The sequence below is a fragment of the Phalacrocorax carbo genome, chromosome 1, assembly GCF_963921805.1.
Source record: "Phalacrocorax carbo chromosome 1, bPhaCar2.1, whole genome shotgun sequence".
Lineage (NCBI taxonomy): Eukaryota > Metazoa > Chordata > Aves > Suliformes > Phalacrocoracidae > Phalacrocorax > Phalacrocorax carbo.
In genome coordinates this window covers 197888295-197912142 of record NC_087513.1, presented here as the reverse complement: position 1 = coordinate 197912142, position 23848 = coordinate 197888295, and the positions used below count along the sequence as shown (strand labels likewise).

General features: G+C 38.1%; 1 protein-coding gene across 3 annotated transcripts in view; it reads right to left on the bottom strand.

Annotated features, from left to right (window-relative positions):
- Positions 1 to 23848, bottom strand: part of MICU2 (mitochondrial calcium uptake 2) — a 145249-nt gene that overhangs the window by 23799 nt on the left and 97602 nt on the right. For 2 of the 3 annotated variants that reach the window (XM_064441166.1, XM_064441169.1), the window contains exons 3-7: positions 14406 to 14437; positions 14216 to 14291; positions 9509 to 9556; positions 6132 to 6214; positions 800 to 862 (exon numbers count right to left, since the gene is read on the bottom strand). In XM_064441166.1, coding sequence (XP_064297236.1) covers positions 800 to 862; positions 6132 to 6214; positions 9509 to 9556; positions 14216 to 14291; positions 14406 to 14437 — 302 coding nt within the window. The remainder of the gene's footprint in view (positions 1 to 799; positions 863 to 6131; positions 6215 to 9508; positions 9557 to 14215; positions 14292 to 14405; positions 14438 to 23848) is intronic. The other variant, XM_064441168.1, reaches the window with a different exon arrangement.

The window sequence follows — 23848 nt, the reverse complement described above, 5'->3', positions numbered from 1 at the left end:
TGTCTTCAGTATACTCAGGACTTTCCCCTCTCGGTTTCAGTCTCATTCAATCTCATCTAGGCTACAGAATAACTTGTCTCTGTGCTAACTAGAGACTGAAGAAGAGACGGTAGCTAGCAAAGACTTCACTTAGGGAAGAAGACAGGTTACACTCGCAGGATTCAGGGGAAAACAGCCAAAAGAGAGCAAGAATTTACCTGCTCCTTTCATTCACAAGCTGTATTTGCCATTTGCTAATGGTCTCCAATCCAGTGAAACTTCTAACCCAGTTGGAGGATCATACTCTAAGACAGTTTCTTCTTCTGGTCTGCATCTAAGCCATTTCCTTCTGTGAGTGGACCTAACTAAAGTAGTCCTTGCCTTTGTCACCTCAATGACAGCAATTACATTTCAAACCAACTCAGAATAAGCTGATATTACTGCAACAGTAGCACTTAGGTAAATTTAAGGTATCAGTTTCTATTTGGAAAACCATAGTTTCTCATATGGCAGTACAGAGCTTTTTCTGTGTTTTTCATAAACAGAAGAGAGTTACTTTGAAACAGAGGCTTACAGAAACTAAATAACAGAGAGACCACACAGTAATAAAATACATTAATTGCATACATTTCATCAGAAGATTCAGAAATTACAAACATTTTTCTTTTCCAGTTAGAAAGCAGTTGACAAATCATGCGCTTCATTTAATTAAAGCACTAATACTGATGCTTACATACTTAACTAAAAACTCTGAAAAAAAAACAGTTCACGGGAAATATAATGATGCTTTTGTAAAGAAAAATGTATCTCTATTTCATACCCGAAATACTGTTTCGTCTCCAGCTATTTTCAAATCATCTTCCTTCCCAATGATTCTCTGTAGCTGTATTTATTGAAACATAAAAAACACAGGAAAATTACAAACTTGGTATTACAAGAGTCTAATTTTTCAGAAACTTGCATTAATTTCACTTTTTCTTCATTATAAAGTCATACTTCTGCAAGGTTCTCTATTCATGACCAAATATTTGCATACTTAAGGATATTTTGATATTCAGACACACTTCTTCCCAGGAATGTCTTATCTGCTGTGGTTAATACAGCCAAGCAAAGCATATGGATCTCTCCTGCAACCCAGCACTTACTCTATTTTTAGAAGAGGTTTTCTTGCACTGCAAGCATAGTATTCACTCCATAAGATTTTGAAACTCAGGGGTAAAACATCAAGGGTAATTCGGGAAATACCATAACTTCCACTGCCCCAAGGAGAACTTTAAGGTAATATGGAAAGTGCATTAATTTGCAGCACCTCAGGTATATCTCAGCTGCACGGTTTGTTTGACTGTATTTTAGCTTGGGAGGTCAACACTGCCACAAGAATGATTTAACATAGCACAAGGTATACCTACCTTTCACAGACATTTGCATGAATCCTCATAAGGACAGCAAAAATGAAAGAACAAGGGACTTATTACATTTCAGGTACAGATATGAACTTACACCGAGTACTCTGGATTTGGAGACTTAGGAAAGATGCTTTTAAAGCTCAGGGTTTTCAAAGCTGCTGGTTTGCTTCTCAAACATTTCTGAGTGATTCCTCACCCTGCCCATTAAAATTGGGAAATAAATCCATGACCAAATTTACATAGCTACTGTTTTGTGGGGTTTTCAAATATCTTCTTAGGGCTTCATTTTTTCCTTTTTTTTGTTATGTTGTTCAGAGAAGCAATATGGGCTTTTAAGTAGCGAGTAGGAAAAAAACTGCTCACTGTTCGTGTTGCCAGAAGTCTTCCCTTGGCCTTCAAATTTTGACTAATTCACCTGTCCTGTTTTTTTAATAGCCTCAGTTTTTTAGTTCCTCAGGATAGTTACTATTATTATTTTTAAATGCATGCCTTGATAGTATTTATCAAAATAAATACTGTAGCAAGACAATTGAACAGTACCAGTTCTTCCAAGTTTCTCCAAATTCTTTTTATTTTTGATCACTTACAAAAAAATTGACCAGGACAGTAAAAGCGTTATCAATTTCTTCATGGCAAATATCAATATAGAGCTCTGGATAAAAACACCACTACTTGTCTGTATTCTCACTGAAAAACTAAATTTTCTTCTTACCTGAAAAATCCATCTTTTGCTCATACACAAGAAATACAACTGCAAATACTTTCTGAACAAGAGAAAATAATTTTTTTCCTTTTGGATTTTATTTTTAAGTGGCTCTTAAAAAAAATCTGCAGAGACTCCTAAAGAACACAGACATGCAATATAATTTTTTTTTCACAAGTGTTCTGGAAGATTTAGTTTATTGTTTTCATACACTGTACGTAAATCCTTATAGTGCTTGAAACTATTTCCAGTAGTTCGCCGATTTATTCCAGGACACTGCAGCAGCTACTCACAGAGGGAGAATTCTGCCCTTGAGAAATGGACTCCAATACTCAACTGCTCCATGTAACATTTATCTGTATTTAATATTTATATCTGTTAATCACTGGAACTCACTAATGGCTAATTCAACAATAATGAGACCTATTATGCACAACTGATGCCTCTTTACTAAAGACATATTAAGAAATATTTTTTTCTAAAGAAGAGCTGGCAGAAGGGCTGTGTCAGTCTTAAAAAAAAAAAAAAAAGGTGAATTCACATCTTCCAGTTGTTTAAGAGAAGTCAGTGCTTGTGTATGTTCTAGGTCTGCAGAGGTGTTCTGTACCAACCAACCACAACTGCTGACAGTGTTGGCTGCTGGTTCATTCAGCCCTAGATGAACCTCTATGTTTTTTGTGATAACTGCTGTCCAGGACAAGTGTATAAAGAGAGTCTATTTAGAAGTCTAAATCACATAGGTCTTGCATGTGCCATCAGAGTTGCCCTACCTCCATTCCCAATAGTGTTGAACTGCCATTAATTTTACTCAGAAATCTTTCATCAGGACAGTTAGGGAAATTCCTTGCTTGCTGGGGATTTTGGTATCTTTGGTGGCCTTACTCTTGATGGGAGGTCTCAGGTTAATGTGCATGGGTAATTATGTGCACATGTCTGGAAATCCCCCTCATCAAGTCTCACGTGAATGTCTTAGAAGTGCAGAGCTCACACAAGTACCTTACTGTCCTCACAAAGGTGCAGATAATATGGCTCTGAGAAACAATTCTTTGCACTCTGGTAGGGGCTGATTAAAGGCTGGCAGCTAACATCTGTGAACACTGCCATTTCTATCACGTCTTCTTCACCCTGGAGTTGCAGGGCAAAGCAACAAATCCTTGTGGGTGCCCTCCTCAAAACACAGACTGCTGTGATTCTGGGCCCTAACTCTGAAATGTATCTTGTATTGTGAATGTTTACCACTGAAACATGGATGAAGCAGAAATTAAAAATAGACTGGCTTGAATACAAAGAAGCAGGGAGGAGAGACAACTTTTTACTGCTACTGGAAAGGAGGAAAACGTGCACAGAAGTGGAAAGGCTGTGGAGGACAAGATAAACTCTCTCCTTCAAAACTTGGAATTGCATTCAAAATCTCCTTTCCTGAACATTCATTTATATTAGTGAAAAGCACTGAATATACTGGGAAATCCTGCATCTGGCACTCGTTCAGTGTCTGATCCAGGCAGGTCTGAACAGCCTATCTACATCATGTGCTGCAGGCACCATGGACTTGGGTTGTAGCATTTGCTTGTCACCCTTCTTTCTTTCCTGAACGATTCATGTGATACATCTTTTGTCTGTTTATCCAGTAACACATGAGAGTTGAGATACACACAATTCAAAGAATGATGGACGTGCAAACGAAAAGGCCAAGTTCTTACCTCAAAGAATTTACAGACTAGATCAACGGATAATGGAGACATACATAGATGTGTAATCAGTAGGCAATGGATGGGAAGTAGGGCGAAGAAGAGGTGACAAAGAACGAGAATGAAGCAGCAGTGAAATTTCTTTTCCCATCACATCCTGCTTATAGTAATTGCCTCCTAATTACTGATTACTCGCTACTCTTTTCCACCGCCCTTTCCTTACACGTTTTGTGATATTATTGTCAAATATACTGTAGAAATAACTAACAGAATAGTTCAGACATATTTTTCTGAGATGCGAACTGGGACAAGACAAGAGACAGATCAGCCACAAAATTTACTGATTATATACATATGATATGTAGTATCATGCATATGTATGTATATGCATAGTTTGTAGAAGGTATGATATCATATATACATGATAGTAGATATATAGAAGCTTTCTATCATGCATACAGAACTAGAGTATACAGAGATTAATGCACACACATTTTTCCAGATTCTTACATTCCAGAAGTTTTCTTTTAAAACCTAACCTATAAAAATCAAGTTTTGCTTTAAAATAGTCACCACTTATAAATGTAAACAGTCATGTGAGAAAACTCATCTCTTGACTAGCTTGCATCCTGCGCGACTTCTTTGAATTTAGTGATTCTTGTGAGTTGACATTGAAATTTACAGGGGTTTATTTTACCACTTTATATTAATTTATCAATACAGCCAATAAAGGAAATGCAAAGTAACAACCTAACTAGAATAATTTTCATTTAATTTGACTGCCTCTACAAGAATCAAATTATTTTTAATGATTTGTATGAAGTTTTAACCTCTACTTTTGATGACTTTCTGTTGTTCATACTGGATAATTCAATTAGATTTACCTGAAATAGGTAATGGATGTTAAAGATATGACATACTGTACATCTCCCAAAGAGAGTTGTGCTGTATTTCTGCAATAATCTCCTTACTTGTTTAACTGACAGAGCAAGTTAATTAAAGGAAGTACTGCTGACATGGCATTTTGTTGCACAGGCACTACAGGCTGAACACGTTCACTTTCATGGACTTACTTTCTTTCCCCTGTAACATACTGTTTTGTAAATGAACAATACAGCTGTAACATACATATTTCAGTGATCAGGACACTGCTGCTCTGGTAAAAATTCACTAGGATTATACCAGTTTTAGTAGGTTAAAAATAGAGGCTTTAGTTAGAATTTCTTTTTAATCAGCAGAATAATTAACACTTTAAAACGCAAATTCTTCAAGCGTAGAAGACTGTGTAGCAACAAATGAGTGCAGGGTATCTGCAGGCTCAGGGGCTTCTGGGAACACTGTATTGGGAAATGGTCTAATTTCAAGTATTATTTTCAAATAGTACTACTATTTTAAAAATACATTTCAGTATGACTCATCAATTGTAATCTTGCTAAGAGACAATTCACTGAAAAAATGGCTATCAGTGCAGAACACATGCTAACAGCTATTGTATCAGAGTTTAAGGCTATGAAAGTTCACATAAATAATTTTGTGGCAATTTCTCTACCAACAGGTACGTCTTTGTAAGTTTTAGATTCTATGGCTCTCTGGAGTTGTTGCGTTAATGATTATCTTTATCCTACTTACAGAAAATGATATGCATTGTGGTAGCCATTTCAGCTTCTTATAAAATTGTCTCTCTAGTCACCTCCAATATGAATGAAGGATCTAAATCAAGCTGAGGGAGTCTATTAAAAACTACATTTGTTAATTTTACATTCAACTTTTGACAAGAAACATTTAGTTAACAGTCTCCTGTTAAATACTTAAAAGTTGAATAAGTTATATAACAAAGCCTATTCTTTAAAACATCAGAGCCAGATTTTCTTCATTTTTTAAGCATCTGCCTTTCTCCTCCATATTTTATGCAAAATATGGGAAAAACTGCTGTTACTCTTCAAAGTGTGAATTGGTAAAAAACCTGTGCAACAGCAAACAAAATTAATAAAAACCAAGAGAGGACGGTGAATTTCAAAAACTATTCAAATTATTTAGAAAATAAAAGACTTTCCCAGCTAATTATTTAAATCAGCTCATGGGATTAAGGGATGTACACCACCTCCTACCTTCCCAGTAACAGATTTTTAGACACAAGTCAAAGGTAACGTTTACGAAAGATTGTTCAAATATAAGAAGTACTTCTATGGCAATGCCTTGGTACGTGATCCTTTCATATCAAGTATTTTAGTAAGTATGTGATCATAGATTGGACTGAAAACAGGCTTGAAGATTTTAATGAATCTTAATTTAGCAGCTATAACCCATGGAGCTATTTAAATACTTTAAAATTAATATGCATATAAATACACATACCTTAAAGAATTCTTTCTTTTCAACTTGTTCATTGCCATCTGTATCCAACATTTTAAAAGCAATCTGAAATCCAGTCTGGGGTTCTGCAACAAATTGCGAAAGAACTTTATTGTAAACACACACACACAAGTATTTAAATATTTAATGCAAAAGAAATATTGCCTGTGGTTCAGTTCTCCATTGTTATGCATGCACATGATATTTCCAGTAAACCATACGTACCTCCTCCAATATAAGCAAACTTTTAAAACACCTTTTTACTACCATTTCAAGGGATAATTAATGCAATGGCAAGAAATGCCAGCAGTGCCTAAGTACAGCCACGAATGTCCATCTGATCCAATGACTGTAAAAATGTTGTATGTCCTACTGTCCTGGTCTTAGGTATTCTATTTAGATGTCTCAATAATCCCATGCCACTTCTGAAGTCTAGCTCTCCCTTGTTTATTAGAGCTCCTTTTCAGGTGAGAAGACTGGAAAGTGCCTTGAGAAACCAATAATTATTCCCAAACTGCATGAAAGAGCTAGTGTACTCCTCAGGTACTTCTTGCATGCATAACTGTATGCCAGTATTTGCAGTCTTCCCTAGTCTTCCCTAGCAAACAGACTGATCCTGTAATCATGGCCAGCTCTCTTGGTTCCTGCTCCCGCTGTGTTAGCCCCCAGGCCTTTTTTTTTTTCCTTCCCTTCTCCTCCCTCCCTAAACAATGTACTCAAATGTTACTGAGAAGTAATAAACCACTCTTTCTGGCCTTTTTGGATAAAAGCATGTTTTGTATGACCCCCATCAAGCTGATTTTTTCAGGAATTTTACACAATTTTACCCTGCATTTCTTTCACCGAGTGGATGTTTCTTTTCAACACAAAAAATGTAATAAGTTCTGAGTCTTGCAGGCGCTATAAAAACACAGTGTGTTTTGAGCTCCTTCCCACAATTTCATGATCTTACTTTGCTTACAGGAGGCGGCCTTGCTCATTAGCAAGCCCACACAGGAGCAGCATGCTGCTGAAAGGTACTTACAGTTCACTGCAGCGGCAAGCACTTATCCCAGTAATTTCTGGAGCAGGTGAATTAATTCCACAACCCAATCAAGTCAGGCATTAATATGAAAGCCATGGACTTATCATCTCTAGAATACATTCATGTTTCCAAGAACAATGTTGGACTCATGAGGGCAGTGAAGCAGTATCTCTAAAAAACTCTAATGTCTTCAGGGTTTTTCTTTTGGAAATATATTCTTCCAGCTCCATCTTGTAAAGTTTTAAGTCTTACTTTTTTTTTTTTTTAAGAATTTTTCTGCAAAGGGAACAAGTTAAAGAAATATCCCATTCCTTTTAAGTGATAACAAGATGGTTAAAGAAAGTACTATTTTTACATTTTAGAAATTACATCCTCAGCAGCCAACTAACGTTCTCTGTGGAACAACCTTGTGATGCAGGGAGAGTTTATAAATACCATTGCAATCTGCGTAGCAGAGCCCTTCCCCAGCAACTGGGTTGTAACAATCAAAACTGGCTTCCTTTCCGTGGAAATGCCACGTACTAAATTTGTGCTACTAGTACAAACGCAAGAAGAGCCTATCCTATAACATTTTTAGAGAACAAAAGCAATTGATGTATTTAATGGTAATTCATACCATCTGTGTTGCAATTTTCAGATAAGAGAGCTGTTACTGAAAATATAGAACCTAAAGCTGCTTATACTCTTCAGAGATGATACTTATCTGATATGATGTAACCCCAAAGGTATGTGTTCGTAAAATAAGCATAGTTCAAAGACTACCTCAGATATACTTGTATTTAATTAGAATTGGGCAAAATTCCAAAATCTGAACAGAAGAGCTTCATCTTAGCTCTGAGTGCAGGTTAGACTTAGGTGCTTCCCCTGCAATCATTCCTACACTGACCAAGCTTTCAACTTGTGTGACTGGCTAACTGAAATGAAGCTTTGAGTCAAGGTGACAATTTCAGTTCCTTGGGCTCCTTCAGCAGAAGCTCCATTAGCCAATTGCTGGAAATGAAATTCAGTACAGCACCGAAAGAAAGAAGATAATGATGATACAAGGCACAGAGAAAAGGGGTCACAGGGGACAAAATAAAGCCTTTGCCACAAAATTACATTTCAAGTCAGGGTTGTTATAGATGGTGCTTTTATACCTCAGGCAGCGTGGTCTGGCCAGCAGTTTCCTGGAACCAGGACTCTGGAAAGCTGGTGACTCTTTTTCTGTTTCCCTATTGCTCTGTTGGTGACTTAGAAATCGTCATTTAAATATTAATTTCACATTAATTCTCACTAGTGAGAGAGACAGGTTGTGTACCTGGGGGCTGGCTGACATGGGGTACTTGTTAGGCAAAGACAGACGCACTAACGCTTGTTGACATTTGCTTTCCAACTGATAGGTATGATAACCCTCTGTGTAACCAAAGCAGTGACATTAGCACTGCATTTTCATCCTGCACCAAAAGATGCCTTTGTTTTTGCAGTTCAATACATTCCTACGTAAATTCTGTAAAAAATGTTATCTGGAGGAATGGAACAACTTGGTCTGATACTGCTTCAATTTTCTAATTGCTTCAGCCAATAAATCAGCATGAATTTACTTTCAGCTGCCACAGATTTTTAAAGAAATTGAATCTTTGTCACCTATTTCTGCAACTTTAATTAAGTTATAATGTGGTTGTGCTTTCTTAAAAAAAAAAAAAATCCCTCTTCTTTGAGTTGCAACAAATATTTTAAAATCAGCTTTCTAACTTGGCTGGACTCTTATTTCTGATTTTAAAAACGCACTTGAACACATGTTGAAGCTGTGTGTAGCACAACTTTATTTCAGAGGAAATAAAGTCAAAAGGAACCGGGGGAAAAAAAGGATTAAAAGGTCAAACAAAAAAACACCGCAGAAGCCTGCTGTTTATGTATATCACGCATTACAGATCTGAACACGTGAGTAATAGACAACAACCTTTCTGACACAACAGCTTTTTATACCACTGCATAAGCTCTAATGTTAACACCTCATTGTCCAAAATGACTAAAACTACTATCCAGAAAACAAATTATCTTCTCCTTATTATGTGTCCTGTAACCAATGTCTCCCCTCTCTCAAAGTCTCTAGAAGGACTTTACTGATCCCATGGTGCAGAGATTATCATGATTTTTGAAGTACTGTTATGGACCAGGGATGACACTATGGATGCAAGTTGCAATCAATTAAAGCTATCTCCACTTATATTAATGCTTTATCACTCTATACACAATAGTTCTTGATGCTTTACTACAATGTACAAATTTAGAAGTTAAAAAATACCAGAAAAAGTTCCTGGAAAGATGCTAGTAGCTGAGTATTTACGCATAAGTATTTTAAATATATAATACTTACTCGTAAGGATTGTGAGTAAAAATAGGTACTCTGCATAAGATATCATCCCTGAAACAAAAGAATTAAAAAATTACTTGAAAAAAGAAAATACACTTATAGCAAGATTTGAGAGTTTGAATCTTATAAATATAAAAAATGTAGTTTAACATCTTATTACACAGGTTATTAAAGTAAGCCACATTATTTTTCAATAAAGTTTTTACTTCTGTTTTCAGCGCTCTTAAGGTAAAATTCCCTATCCAGAGACTCATCAATGTTCATGTCTAATCAAGAAAGTAAGGTTTATTTGGTATTAATATAAGGCCTACACTAAATCTTCAGATTCTCACTCAAAACATTCAATGTTTATATAAAAGGCAAATAAATTAAATCCGCTTTGTCACATTTAGTACCTGGGAGGAGAACTACTCTAATGTTACCCTGAAGGATCAAAGCCCTCCATCCTTTGGCAGGCTCGTGAAGGTGGAGAATAGCTTCCCTCTAATTCTCAGGGGGAACATGGCAACATGCAAAGCTGCCAAGCTGCTAGATTGTGCTGATAGTACCGCTAGGCTGGGTGCCAAGAGGAGGCTTCTATTTTTTTTTAAATAGGAACATGTCCTTTCTACAAGGTGAAAGTATTTTCCCCCCTTTTGAAGGAAAATTCCAGAGTTTTCCTTTGAAATACCGCCTTAAGTGAAAAGCCTGAACAAACACAAAGATGTGACAGCGTCAAAATAGTGTACAAGCTAAAGATAGAGAACGCATAACAAGGGTGGTTAAACAACAGAATCTGAACCATCTGCCCTGCAATAATGTTTGGAGAAAAAATGCAAAGGGCTTTTTTATAAATCACTTTTCAAAATAACTGAGTTACTTTTAACCTGTGAGCTAAACATAGTATAATGCTGAAGCTGCTTAAAATAATTAAGTTCAAACATGCCTCTTTGTGCAAAGATAAACTATTTTTTATAATTTATATTTAGTTAATTGATAGATAAGGAATCTACTTAAGCTTCAGTGATAAACAATTAACTTCTGATAAATTACTATGCAGAGCCAACAGCATTTGTATTTGACCTCAGATAGTGACTTAACACTTTCAGAGTTTAGAAATATTGAATTGCTGAATATAAAAGTCTGAAAATCCGAAAACAAGTCTTAGCTAAAGACAGGTCTAATGCTGATCCTGTTGCCAGCTCCCTCTGGTTCTATATCTCAGTTTTCCTCTCCACCAAAATAGGGCTATTCACTCTATTATCCAGCATGCATCACGTATAAATCAGCACAGCACTACAGTCATACAGTACATTGTGGAAATAAAAAATACTTTCATCTCAAAGATTTAGTTTTGCTTACAAGTTTTACAGTTACTGCCACTGCAAGAATGTACATTATTATTTGCATTGCTGTAAAAGCTGGAATCATGTTCCTAGACAAAGTGTCCAGGATTTCTACAAATTTGAAACTAAACAAACAGAAAGAACTCCTACCCACTTTTTTAGCTTATACACCTAAGCGTAATACAAGATTAAAAAATGGATCAATCAAATAGGGGAGGAAAAGAAATCAAGCAAATAGTGTGATGGGCAGTGATCAAGATTCCTGCTCTCTAATTTTGTTTTGTGTGTGTCACACACTAAAAGAATGCTTAAAGGAAGAATATAAAGAAAGACAAGAAGGTAACTTTTCAGCTCTGTATAGAAAGCACCTCCCAGTTGTGGACTGCAATAGTATCAGCACAAAGATCCCTGCCTGAAAATTTAACCATCAAGCGATGAAGGCCAGCATCACTGGCCAAGATGAAGTGGGAGTCTGCCCCTCAGCTGTCTGGAGATGTGCTGCACAGGGATAGTCTAGGGAAGACCTGGAAGGTGAAGACAAGCAGCTTATGCTAGATAAAACAGAACAAGGAGAGCCCAATGTTGGGATACAAAAGAAGAGATGACACACTCAAAGGTGTAATGTAAAAAAAATATCTTTATCCAAGTTTTTGAAAGGATATTAACATGGCAGATTATGTTTGTCAAATTCTGAGGAAAAAAAAGTGGGATAAAAATGCTGAGCGCCTAGAGTGTTTTAGCTATATGGGTAGATAGGGAACACTGTACCTTATAAAATTTTGTGGAAAAAATCTGAAAACTTTATATGGAGATGGTAGGATGTAAAGAAAAGACCCATTTAAAGACAAGACTCTGCTTATTGGCTCAAGCGAGAAGCATGATGGCTCTATTCCCTCGAATTGCAGAGGGCTGGAAAGAATAGCCTTGCAAAAAACAGCAGGGGTGTGACACAGACTCTGTTTTCATCATCTTATTGTAAGCCGACCGAAAAGTCACTATAATGGAATAGGTAAAATGGTAAATATAATAAATATATGCAAAAAAAGTTATTGATTGTACTTTAAAATATGTCTCAGTGCCTTAAAGCAAATCCACAGCCCATCTGACATTTTCTGGCAGACTGATTATTCTAAAATAATTTAAGTTTTTTTAACTTGTGGACTCATTTCCATAGAAATTCTTTTTTTAATTTTATTTTCCTTTTACTGCCTGTACTGAATGGCCAATTTACCTTATCCATAAAGTAAATTATATATTTTGACAATTTTCTTTTTATTCTACAGCATTCATTACAAAGTTACTCAAAAGATGCAATGCAACAAATTAAAAAAACCCAGAAAATTATATTAATGTTCAAGCAAAGTTTAAAAGATAAAAGCTTCACATACTGTTGAACGACTCAACATACTTGCAGTCAAGTATTTGCAGTTAGCATTGGCAAAATACTATAATTTTCTAACACTAAATAAGCCTTCTCTGTCCTCACCTGGAAATCTCTGCCCTCAAACTTCATAGCAAATGCTGACAGTACAATATTCTTATTGCTGAATAAATAATAAGTACAGCCACAAAATATGATATGAGTTTTAAAACTGCCCACTAGAAGGCAGAATTCCCTAGTGTTACATTTTACAAACTGGACTGATGACAGTTTTCCCTCTACTTGATATTTAAAAAACGATTTGAAGGCGGTTAAAATAATCTCAGCTAAACTGTGTAGATTCGTTATTTTGGTACTCATGAAAGTAGTACCTAATACATAAATATTTACATTTAAAAATGTAATAATAATGCACCTCAAAGCAAAAGCATCAAAGTCACTAAAGCGGCACCATGACAAAAAACTGTAAAAACTCTGTTTGTATGGAGACATATGGATGGCTGCACTGCATCATCCTGCGTCATCTCAGACTCCTACCTGACCTTTGGAGGACAGAGTATATGGACCTGCAGTCCTAAGCACGGGGACATCAATGCCTTGCCTAGAATGCAAAAGGTGCCAGGCTGGGCATACCACCAAGCTACTTTCTGCCAAGCAGTCAGCTGGGAGAGGTGCAGGAAAGGAGGCTGTGCTGATTTGCTATGTTTTCACTTTCTGTTGGTGGATTCCCGGTTTTCCCAGGCAGAGGGATTTGGGGATTTGCAATTTCAACCACTAGAAAAAGAAAGGTTCTGAAAAAGCAGGGATAGAGAAAGAATATCCAAGAATTAAAGACTGGGAATCCTATAAACTCAATCCTGGGAAAGCACATGATGATGGGTAATTTGAAAAGGCAGGGAATGACTATTCAATACAAAATGCAGACTTACCTAGGATAGAAAAAAATTGTTCAACTTGCTCAGAGATGTTTCAGGGCTGCTGGGGTATGCTGGGGCTTGCAGGAGTGGACTGACAAGCAAGACACCCAGCTGAAGACCCTTCCATGTCTGCACAAGAATGCAAGAAATGAACTGTACGCAGAAGAGGACATGAGGCCAAAAGGGCAGGTGAAACTCTACAGGCTGAGATTGAGGGCTGCGCTCTTGCACAAGCTGCCAGCCATGCCCAGGCATTTGCTGTGCGTGGAGAAAGCGTGACTCATGCCTGCCAAGGAACGGCAGCAGTGCAAAGGCAGCTTTGTTTTCCAGAGACGTCCATGGGATAAGGGACTCAGGCTGAACACAACGATACAGAAAGTTTGTGAATAGATGCTGTCAGTCTTTCTCATTAGTTTGGGGATTTCAGTCTGTGTTACTGGTGAAATGGTTAATTACTCATCTATTTGGTTTTCTTGATCCTCTTGTTTGTTTTCTCCCTTCAATTAATTTATGCTAACGAGGTGTTTATTTGGTGTTCTTTAATTCCCTGTTGTTATACAAACAATAACCCAGCTCTCAGAGTTTTCTCTTTATGTAGCCTGATATAAGGTGGAAATGCTGAGTGAAAAGAAACCAAAGCACATCGGTGCTGTGAAGGACCACCAAGCTCCTGAAGAGGGAGGAATAAGTTCAACTGCTCTTGGAATGAGGGATGCCACTTTACATAACTAGACACAAATTTTATTTTTATTCTTAGTTTCCATGTGTTTAAGTTATAAAGTGAAACAGCAGCTTATTAAGTCTTAAAAGTCCATTTTGTGCTGAAGTCATCCCTTTAGCCTCTTTCTCTTCTCCAAGTAGTTTTTCTGATTTCTTTCACATCTCCTGCACCTCAGAAGACTTTCAATTCCCAGCCCTGTCTCTTTACTCTCTCTTGCATAACTGAGAAATTGGCCAAGGAGGCAGTTACTGGCTAGATGGGGATGAAGTCAAATCCATGAAACCTTCTATAAAAATACATTTGATTCATACCATATAATGACATAAAAACCAAGGTGTATTTTTCAGTATCAAAAGTGCTCATTACCTTTATCACCAAGCTCTCTAAAAAAGGTCGGTCCTGGTTTAGCTTTGGCAACACACAGCAGTGCAGCATCTACCTCCTTTAAAGACACAAACAAGAAAATACAAAGACAATTTGGAAAGAGAAGTCTATTCAGCTGAGTAACAGAAAGAATGCAAGTTCTTTTGAAGAAGGAAGGGAACATTTTGCTTACCTTTTTTGTCAGTTTCTTGGCTGAGGCTTTACCTATAATTAAAAAAATCATCATTCAATAACAAACTGACTTTAAACTTTGATCAGGTTCTGTGGCATTTCTTCAGATTTTTATGGGAAAATGCCAAGTAATATGAAACAGAATATTTTGCAACAAGCAGTTTGTTTCTAATGCCCACAGCGATCAAGAAAGGACAACATTTAAAAATAATATGAGCAGTCTTTTCAACTGTTCTTACAACATAGATGAAACCACAGACCACTTCAGTATCTACGACTGACTTACTAGTGTGATTTTGCATACTGTGAGCTACAAAGGTAGTAAAGATTCCAAAGCAAGATTCTACAGTAAGAACAACTGTAGTATTTATAAAGGGATCTGCATGCATGCATAGTGCAGGCTGAGTACACAAGGGTTAAGAAATACTAAAAAAGAGAAAAAAGAATGAAAATGTTCATGTTTCTATTAAGCAGAAGTAAACTGAACAACTCTGCCTCCTGAAACAGCATCAGATGAAAACATGCAAACTAAGTGTTTATTACTAGGTTCAAGTTTGTACACTTGAATAGGGGAGGCACTGGCAGCAGTATAGTTTGTACTCCTGTGCAAATCACCCATTTGAGGAGCTGTGATGAACTACTATCAGTGGAACGTTTCAGCTGGTTAGGCAGGGACCACAGAAATCCTGCAGTCATGGACTGGCAGGAGCTGTGCTCCATCCTTGCTCAGTTTATCTGCGCTGTCACACACTCTCCGCCTCAGCATTCCCCCTCATACAGTTCTTAAAACCCCGTGCCCTTCGCTCTTACCACTCTCAGCCCATCACTCCCTTCCTTCATCACCAGTTCCTCTGGATTCCAGCCAGCCATTCCCTCCTATTTATTCATGCTATGCAAGCATAAGCCGATCTGCTTGCATTTGCTCTGAGGACCAGTGCCCCTGTGTGCAGCAGTCTGCTTTGCTCCATACTCAGACTCCAAGGCTTACTTTGCGGCTTCATGGGCACCTTGCATCTGAAGAGCACCCGAACAGCACAGCACGGCTGTTTGGAAACAGACATGATGGAGGCAGCCTGGTGGGCAGCTGTCAACAAACTTCTACCAAGCATTTCGCAGACCCATAATTTAGCCAGGCAGATGTGCATTCTCAGTAAAACAGTTAATTTCCATAACGCTGGCAAAAGACATGCCCAGCTTCAGGGGTTCTCCACTGGCAACTTTCGGCTTCAGACGAGGGTAGCTGCTGGAACATCTCAACCAGCAATAGTTCATTTTCAGCACAGGCAAACCAGTGCCCTGGCCTCTGCTCCCTGAACTGGCAGTAACAGTTTTGCTGATAAATTCCCCTCCCCACACCCCTCCCCCAAATCAGCCTAAGGCAGACACCTGGCACATAACATTGCAACCCAAATGTTTAAGTTTGACAAAAGTTATAAGCAACTAAAATTAGGGTTTTAATACCAGAGTGTTGAGTGACCCCAGCAACAGGTGTTGCCAGCACCACCTGCTCCTGTGGATGAATACATTTTTGTGCAGTGTGTGCATATATTTACACACACACACACACACACACACACATATATAAAGCTACACAGATAGATACCTTCTAGCTCAAAGGAAGTATGAAATCCTCTACTTTGCCTCATTTGAGATAAAAGAAATCAGACTAATAACAGTCCGGGAGAGCAAGTAAAAATCCCTATATCCAGCAAGACTGAGTCCTGGGCAGGCGATGTAACACCACAGTTCAACACTGTTCACTGCTGAAGAGCATTTTAATGAATGGTTATTTAGAAAATTATGTGATTCAGATCTCAGCTTTGAAATGTCACCTCCTCTGTACAGCACATTTCAATGTGGAATTAAACTACAGAAGCTTTTTGGGCTCACAGCAAGAAGCCTTACAAGAGGGAATGAGTCAGGCTGTAGGTCTGCAAAAAACAGTATCTGAAAGAAGAAAGGGAAAACCATGCTGCAGTGATTTTCACTGTAAATGCTCTCCATAGCTGTCTGTTTTGAAGCCAGCCACGCACTTTTATTTGGTTAACAACAGCTCCATTCATTCCTTTCTCCTGGTGGCCCCAAGAGCAGCACATCTGGGTCAGCAACTGCTACCGCAGCAGTAGCCTTTTGCCAGCATCAAGGAGGATGATGAAGGGAGACAAGCTGAACTCTGCAAGCTAGAACAGTAAAGGCATGAATAGTTAGTTGATGTAAGGTAAGGAGAAAGCACCAGGAGCTACAGCCAATACACTAGCTGGCCAAGTTTGTGAGGCTCTACAGTTGGTTAAGTCCATGTTTCTCTTCTTCATGTTGTATTCAGCACAGTAACTCTGAAACACTTCAGCTACCCAGTTCTGAGGAACATATCCTCAATGAGAATTACCCTACTGTGACAAAAATTAAGAAAGGGAAAGAAAATCTGTTGCAGCCACATGGACCCTCTTTTCACCAGCCTGTAGCCGCAACTGCAACTGTCTAGAGCTTATACAAACGGCTGCGGCAGCCATCAATATCTGCTCTCTTGCATTCAGCTATGGCCACCCTCCAGAGGACATTTAAGACGCTGACATGCCAACTGACCTGTTTCAGAGATGAAAAGACAGTAACAACAATGATACAGCGGTGCTCTTGCTATCCTTAACTGGGGTATCTTGGCACGGGTGAAAGGACTAGTGCAGGAGAGGAAGCCTTTGCTGTGTGGCAGAAAAGGAGGAGGACAGTCCCATCACACTAGGACGTGGTGAGGGGCAGAATGAGGCAGGTGAGAGCTGGTCCCTACCACAGCTGACTGCACAAGGGGCTGCTGCTACCATAAAAGAGGAAAAAAAGCAGCAAGGAAAGGGACAGATGGAGAGATAAACAAAAACATTTCCACTTTTCAAAGTAGTAAATACAGCAGAGTAGTAACTGTGGACACTTTTAGTGGTGCTCTTCTCAAATGGCCTTCAAAATAAAAAGACATAATAACCTAGTCAAATGAAAATGGCACACAGATGTCAGCAAGCATGTGTACTGGTAAGCCAGGATTTTTTTTCAAAAAACCTGACATTTGGGACACTAGTGTTATTTTTCATATTGCCGTTTGTGTGAAGTATTAGAATACAATCTTATAAAACCAAAATAATTTAAACTGTAGAAGGAGTTTCCTCCACTACTTAGTTGAATATTTTCTAAGAACTAAATCCAGTTACATTCTATTAGTACTGTCACCATACAAAATCACCTGTGAAGACTCAAATCTCAGTTTTCACTTGGAAACATTAGCTACTTTTATTGTAGCACTCATAATATTCCTTGAATACTAATTTCAGTCTTGGTGCTTATTCTCTCCATTTATTCACTTCCTAACAATGACATCCCTTTAAACACCAACAACGAAAGCTCTGTTAATATTGCCCACTACAATATCGAAAGTGCAGCCCTCTGAGGAACCAGGTCTTTTAAGGCCTTGTCTACAATAATTAGGAAAAGAAGGTTAACTCCTCTTTGCAGAAAATGCACTGCAAAGGTATGAACAGTTTTCTTAGCCAGTTTGGACACTGAAAAAAAAAAAGCCTCTTCCTTTCTATCAATTAAATCTTGATGCTGTCATTCCTGACACATGACTATAAATATATCGGGATCTAAGTCTCTCTCTGAGGAATACAGGCAATGGTTATAATTATTAAGAACTATTTCATTTAAGAAGTAAAAGAACTGTACGAGGCACTTTTCTGTGGTTTTATTCTTTCACCTGATAGATTCTTACTAACAGGTAAATTAATGACATATTAGAAAACTTGTCAGTAGTAGTAACAGCCTTACTTTGGTATCAGAAAAAGAGACTTGGAATTTTTATTGTTTTGAACTTGAATGGATGAAAACAACTTCCCCCACCCCGACCTGCCAAGACTCTGAAGGAATTCTGGCTTAAAGGACAATGAATATTTTCATGGGTCTCTACATATTTTACAGATGCTATCATCTAATTTTCACCATCTATAGCAGATCCATGAAACAACATCGAGGTACAGACACACCTTTCACAGACAAAAAGCCATTTTAGCTTTTTAAGTTGAATAAATACGGAGTCTACTTAGAAGCACACAAATTCTGTGCTGTTAGCCCAGAAAGTTAGCTGACAACTGTAATTAAGAAAGCACTGGCAAGAGCAGCTATATCAGCCTTAATCTGCCGTCGGCAAACCTGGATATTTTGTGACATATATTTCTTACAATAGAAGTGTTTCCATCATCTATCAATTTTTCACACCAAGATGTAGAATGGACCTGACATCAGTGTTAGGATTAATATTAGGAAAAGGCTGAATTAAACAAGTACCCACTTGCACTCAGTAACAGCCTTTTACACCTGTATGGCTAAGGAAAGGCTTAGATCTGACAAAAGATGTTTAGAGCTAAAGAATGAACAAAATCACTAACTAATGACACCATTATAACAATAATCAAATCCCAAAGCAAAAGTAGAGAAGTTGCTACTATGTGCAAGAAAGCATACTTTTACATGTCTGCAAGACTGCTCTATTTTTGTAATATGGAAATGAAAATTAATTTTTGAAACAACCTTTCTCTACAGCCTTAACTTCAAATGAGAACAATATAAAATATCTATCGTTTCCCAGGAGGACAATGAATACCCATCACTTTTATCAGCAAAGTTACTGAGATGGTTTGACCAGGATCTCTTTTTAGCGCCATTTCAAATAGACACAGTGATAAACAAGTAAAAACAAATAGTCCTCCCAGTTTTTAAATTTTAGACGGCAATCATTGCTATATTTGCTGAAATACTGGGGTACTAGGAAACCATTTTTTTTTCCTGAAAAATTAAGAAGAGAACAGCATTTGGTATGACACATTTCAACCAAACTCTGATTTCACAAAATGATGAGTGAAACAAACTTTTAAAGCTGGATGGGATTTCAGCACAGTTGTAATCTGAGGATCAGGGCATTTTAAAACCCAAACCCACTGTGTGCAGCTCATGCTGTGGCCTTTACAGCAGAGCCCACCGTGCAAGCCTTGCCTGCCACGGGAACAAGAATTTGTATTTCTCCCTTTTAGCCGGCTGCCAGCTTTCACACAAGCTGCACTCAGAATCCTGTCCCTGTGCCCTGGTGAGCTGGGTTAGATAAGAATCGTGTATGTCGATTTCCTTGGGGAAACCCCATTAAAAATTTTGTTTATATTACCCTAAAATAGAAGATCATTGAAATTCATTGTGTTTCATTCCCAGCTCTCTCTCAGATATTTTCTATGATACTGGAAAAGGACCTTATCTCAAGAAGGCGTCCTTTGTTTACTTGCCTTATTTACATTCTCAGCTCTTTAAAGCTCTTCTATGTATTTATAAATTAGTTACTGCTAATGAAATCAATAATGTAAAGGGCAAAAATTCAAGCCAGTAATTAGTTCTTTAAGGGCTCCTTTTGAAATATTGGTGATATTGGAGATAAATTGAGGACAGCAAAAAAATTAAAGCTTTTTGAAAGCATGACAAACCAAGCGGTCAGATCCTGGCAGCTCCTGGCAAACCAATATCTGAATAATAAATGAGCGTGCCATTTAAATGAATTAAGAATCCACTTCTGCTAGAAAGCTTTTACTGAACTAGTGCATTGCTCCATTGAAAGACAATTGATAAAAGTAATTCCAATCACACGAATTAGTGAATTGAACCACCTGAATTAAAATCCAAGTATGCCCAGCGGAAAAAGGCAATTTGCGATAATAGAAGCTTCTGATATGCTTTACAAAACAAGCTTTGCATCTGTCCTTCTTTATTTAGAGCAACCATTCCTCTGAGGAAATGAGAAATATACAGTCCTGGGCCAAGGCCAGTGCTGGCAAATCTCCATTTCAGAAGAGCAGTTGCATCAGAGCCAGTCAATACCAGAAGGTTTCTCTGTGAGTAAGGCAGCCCGGGGTAAAAAGCGTGGGATGCTGATGTGGGGAGAAAACATCAAAGGCTGACACAGTCCTTCAGGAAACTGAAACAGACTGAAAAATCGAGTTTTAAAAACCTATTAAAGAGACATTGGCACCAAGTTACCATTGGTGCCAGGAGTGCCAAAATAACCAAAGGCATCAGAGTAAAGCAGATTGTGTGGTGCACTCTATAGAGCATGGGAGCAGCTCAGTCCTCACTGGGACCACAGCAGCACACTGGGGATGGCAGGGAGAGCAGGGGAACAACTTTTCCTTAGGTATTATCCAGGAAAAGTGACTTGCTCCCAGATCTTTCTAATAACATGTCCAAACTGCAGGAAAAGCTGATAATAGGGTCAAACTTCCAAGCTTACATACCGCAAGGTAGTGCATTGCAAGCACTGCAATGATATATGGCATACAAAAAGTTATTTCTTCCAAAACACCAGGAAAGTCCAACAGGCATATGATGGCAGCCCTTGGCTGCAAAAGGAGCATGTGATCCAAGTTAAGACTCCATGTATAACACTCAAGCAGCAAGAAGCCAAGCAGAGAGAACAACTGCAGATGAGCATCTCCCCAGCAGGAGCGGCTGCCGGCCCCCTGGGCTGGTTCTGAGCTCAGGACTGGAGGGAACATCCAGAGCAAAAATGTGCCACATGAAATGGAAGTTCTCAAACTCCCAAATAAGCACCTCATGGTTGATTCCTCTGGCTTCATTCAGATGTCTAAAAATTAGATGCCTAAATCTGAGTTAGTGATTTCTGTGGTGCTTTGCTGTAACTACGATGGTGTAAGGACATACGTAGAAAAGGGTTTATAATTAACTTTGAAACCTGCTGCTCCTATTTCAGATCTGAAGAAGAGCTCATATGCCCAAAAGCTTGTCTAATTTTTTCCAACTTACAGCAGCTGGTCTAATAAAGGATATTATCTCTGTCTACAACCCTCATCCTGACTAATGACCCTAGGCTCCCTTTATAGTCAAGGGACAGAAACAGACAGCAAAAGAACAATTTATTCCAGGTTGAGATAAGTGTCTAATACAGGCCTTGGACATACCTGTTTCCTTCCATTAAAGAGGTCTACAATCACTCACTCTGACCTGACATTCAGCTTTTATATATCTAAATTGAGTAGATGAATCTACAAGGGCAAAGTGTACTGCAGTTCAATGGGCAGAGTGGCTGCATAGTTGGAGCAATAAAGTTATGATGAAGGACAGTCAAGATTACCTAGAAGGAGCTCTATCCATAACACACATTTCTGAGACCAGAAGGGTGGAGAATGACTCCTGCCAACCTAGAGAGAACATTATGCAGTTCAGACTTCTGGGATGGATGGCATCTCCTGAATCTGCACCAAACCATGGACTTTCCACAAAGAGTCGGCAGGCAGAGCATCAGCTCAAGAAAAGTTCCTAGGATTAGGCCTGAGATGGTAGTCAGTCTCATCTAGCAAAGAGAACAGCATAAACTAGACTAAGCCTTCAAGAAGATTGAATTAATAAACTTTGATCCTACCCTGAAATAAAGAAGAGAGGATTTCTATAGCATTGCTGTCCTTTATGTTGTCATCTCCTATTGCTAACAAAGACTAGGTTTTAAAATGCTATAGTGCCGGGGCACATGCTAGGTTAAGGTACTAGCTAGCAACGGATGAAGATAAACCATTGTGATAGCATTATAGCACTAGAGGTTTAATTCTGTTCCTCTACCAGACAGTGTTAGAAGTCATGATCCCTGGCCTAAGGGCTCTATAATCTACTTTACGCCTGGAGAAGATAAGTATAACAAAAATTAGGAGAACAAATAAATTAGGATAAGAACAACAATTAAATGGCACAGTTAAAAATCTAACTGGCATGCACAACTTTAGAAAACTGCATCTTAATTGCAAGCAGAGATTAATTTGGATTTGGAATGAAAGTGTGCAAATTAATCATCCGACAATCAAATGAAGGAGGAAAAGGTCAGCACCTTAACAGCATCAGAAACTGATTCTGACCTCACTGTATAAGACTTGATTTAAGCTTATGTGCTCAATATAAAGCCACCATCACCACTGCAGCAACTATCCCTATCATATCTCATTCAGCCACTTCCTTTACAATTTATATTCTTCCATATATCTGAAGATCTTCCCTACCATGACAAACTGTTACTTTTGCCATGCATCTTACAAACTGCAAAAAAAAAAAGATAATACAGTTAAAGTCAAAGCACAAGAATATTAAAGACTGTTAATTATTACAAATTGGATTAACTTGCTGGCAAACATAACTGAGGTGCCAGGTGAAGAATTCATCCTTTGTGTGGGAATTTACCACTAGCATATGGCTACCTTACTAACCCTGGAAAAAGGAAAAAGAGGGTGTCAGGGAGGACTATCATTTTCACCTTCTTTCTTTGATGCAATTTATCCCCTAAGCAGGAATCATAGCAAACTGTGTGAAACTATATGGCAGTGCTAGGTTAGCAGTTGGACTCGATGATCTTAAGGGTCTTTTCCAACCTTAAAGATTCTATGATTCTATGAAGTAACTGTATGGTTTACTGATAAGTATTGATACTGATATTGATAAGTACTGTGAGATGTAACGAACACCCCAACATGCAAGATGATAAGGCCAGAAATGACCATGTAGGTCACCTACTTTGTCCTATTGCTTCCAACAGACATTTGCTCATGCATTATCTCACCAGTTTATGTGCACACAAATACACGTTCACACATTTGAAAGATAGTATTAATACTAAACTGTAGCTTGGGGTTCAAAAGACAATAGTGACGTTAATTCAGCTGGGGTTTTTTATTAAATAGTTTGCTTTTCCTTAGACTTACTCATCCAAGTACAAACTTCAGGGTACTGTTGATATTGCTTATTCCTAGTGGAACAGAAACAAAAAAATGTAATACCTTGATACAAGTTAAAAATTAAAACTGGAAATATTTTGTGAAGAAACTGAAGTTATTCATGGTATCAGCATGAAAAACACGGTGCTGTTACCATAAATCTGTTCAGATGTAGGGCATTTATAGCACTTGTGTCCAAGCAGTAAATAGCTGACATATTAGTGCATCAAGCCAATTTAAATTAATGTAGAGGGTAAATAACTGGGAGCACTGACATTTCACATAAATTGAATCCTCAAGAGTCCAGTAAATACAAAAAGCTATTTAGATCCAGTTTATATAGTAGCTCACTTTTTTCCCTGTTTCACCCTATCACATATCAAAATTATTTACACCATCACTAATGCTTTCTTTTTTGTTAAAACAGTATTTTTCTTTTAAAGATTAATTTACTTCCACTACAGCAACATGCAGTAAAAGTTCTTAGAAGTATTGCAAAAAATGTTCCAAGAGGTGACAGCTGATTGGGAAACTACAATGGAATTTTGCAAGAAGTATCAGTTTGGGAAAATTTTGTTCATCATATCCCAGCAACCCCTAAGCAACCCCTAGCCAGACCTTTGAGGGGGTGGGGGAAGGGAGAGGGGGGGAGAGAGAG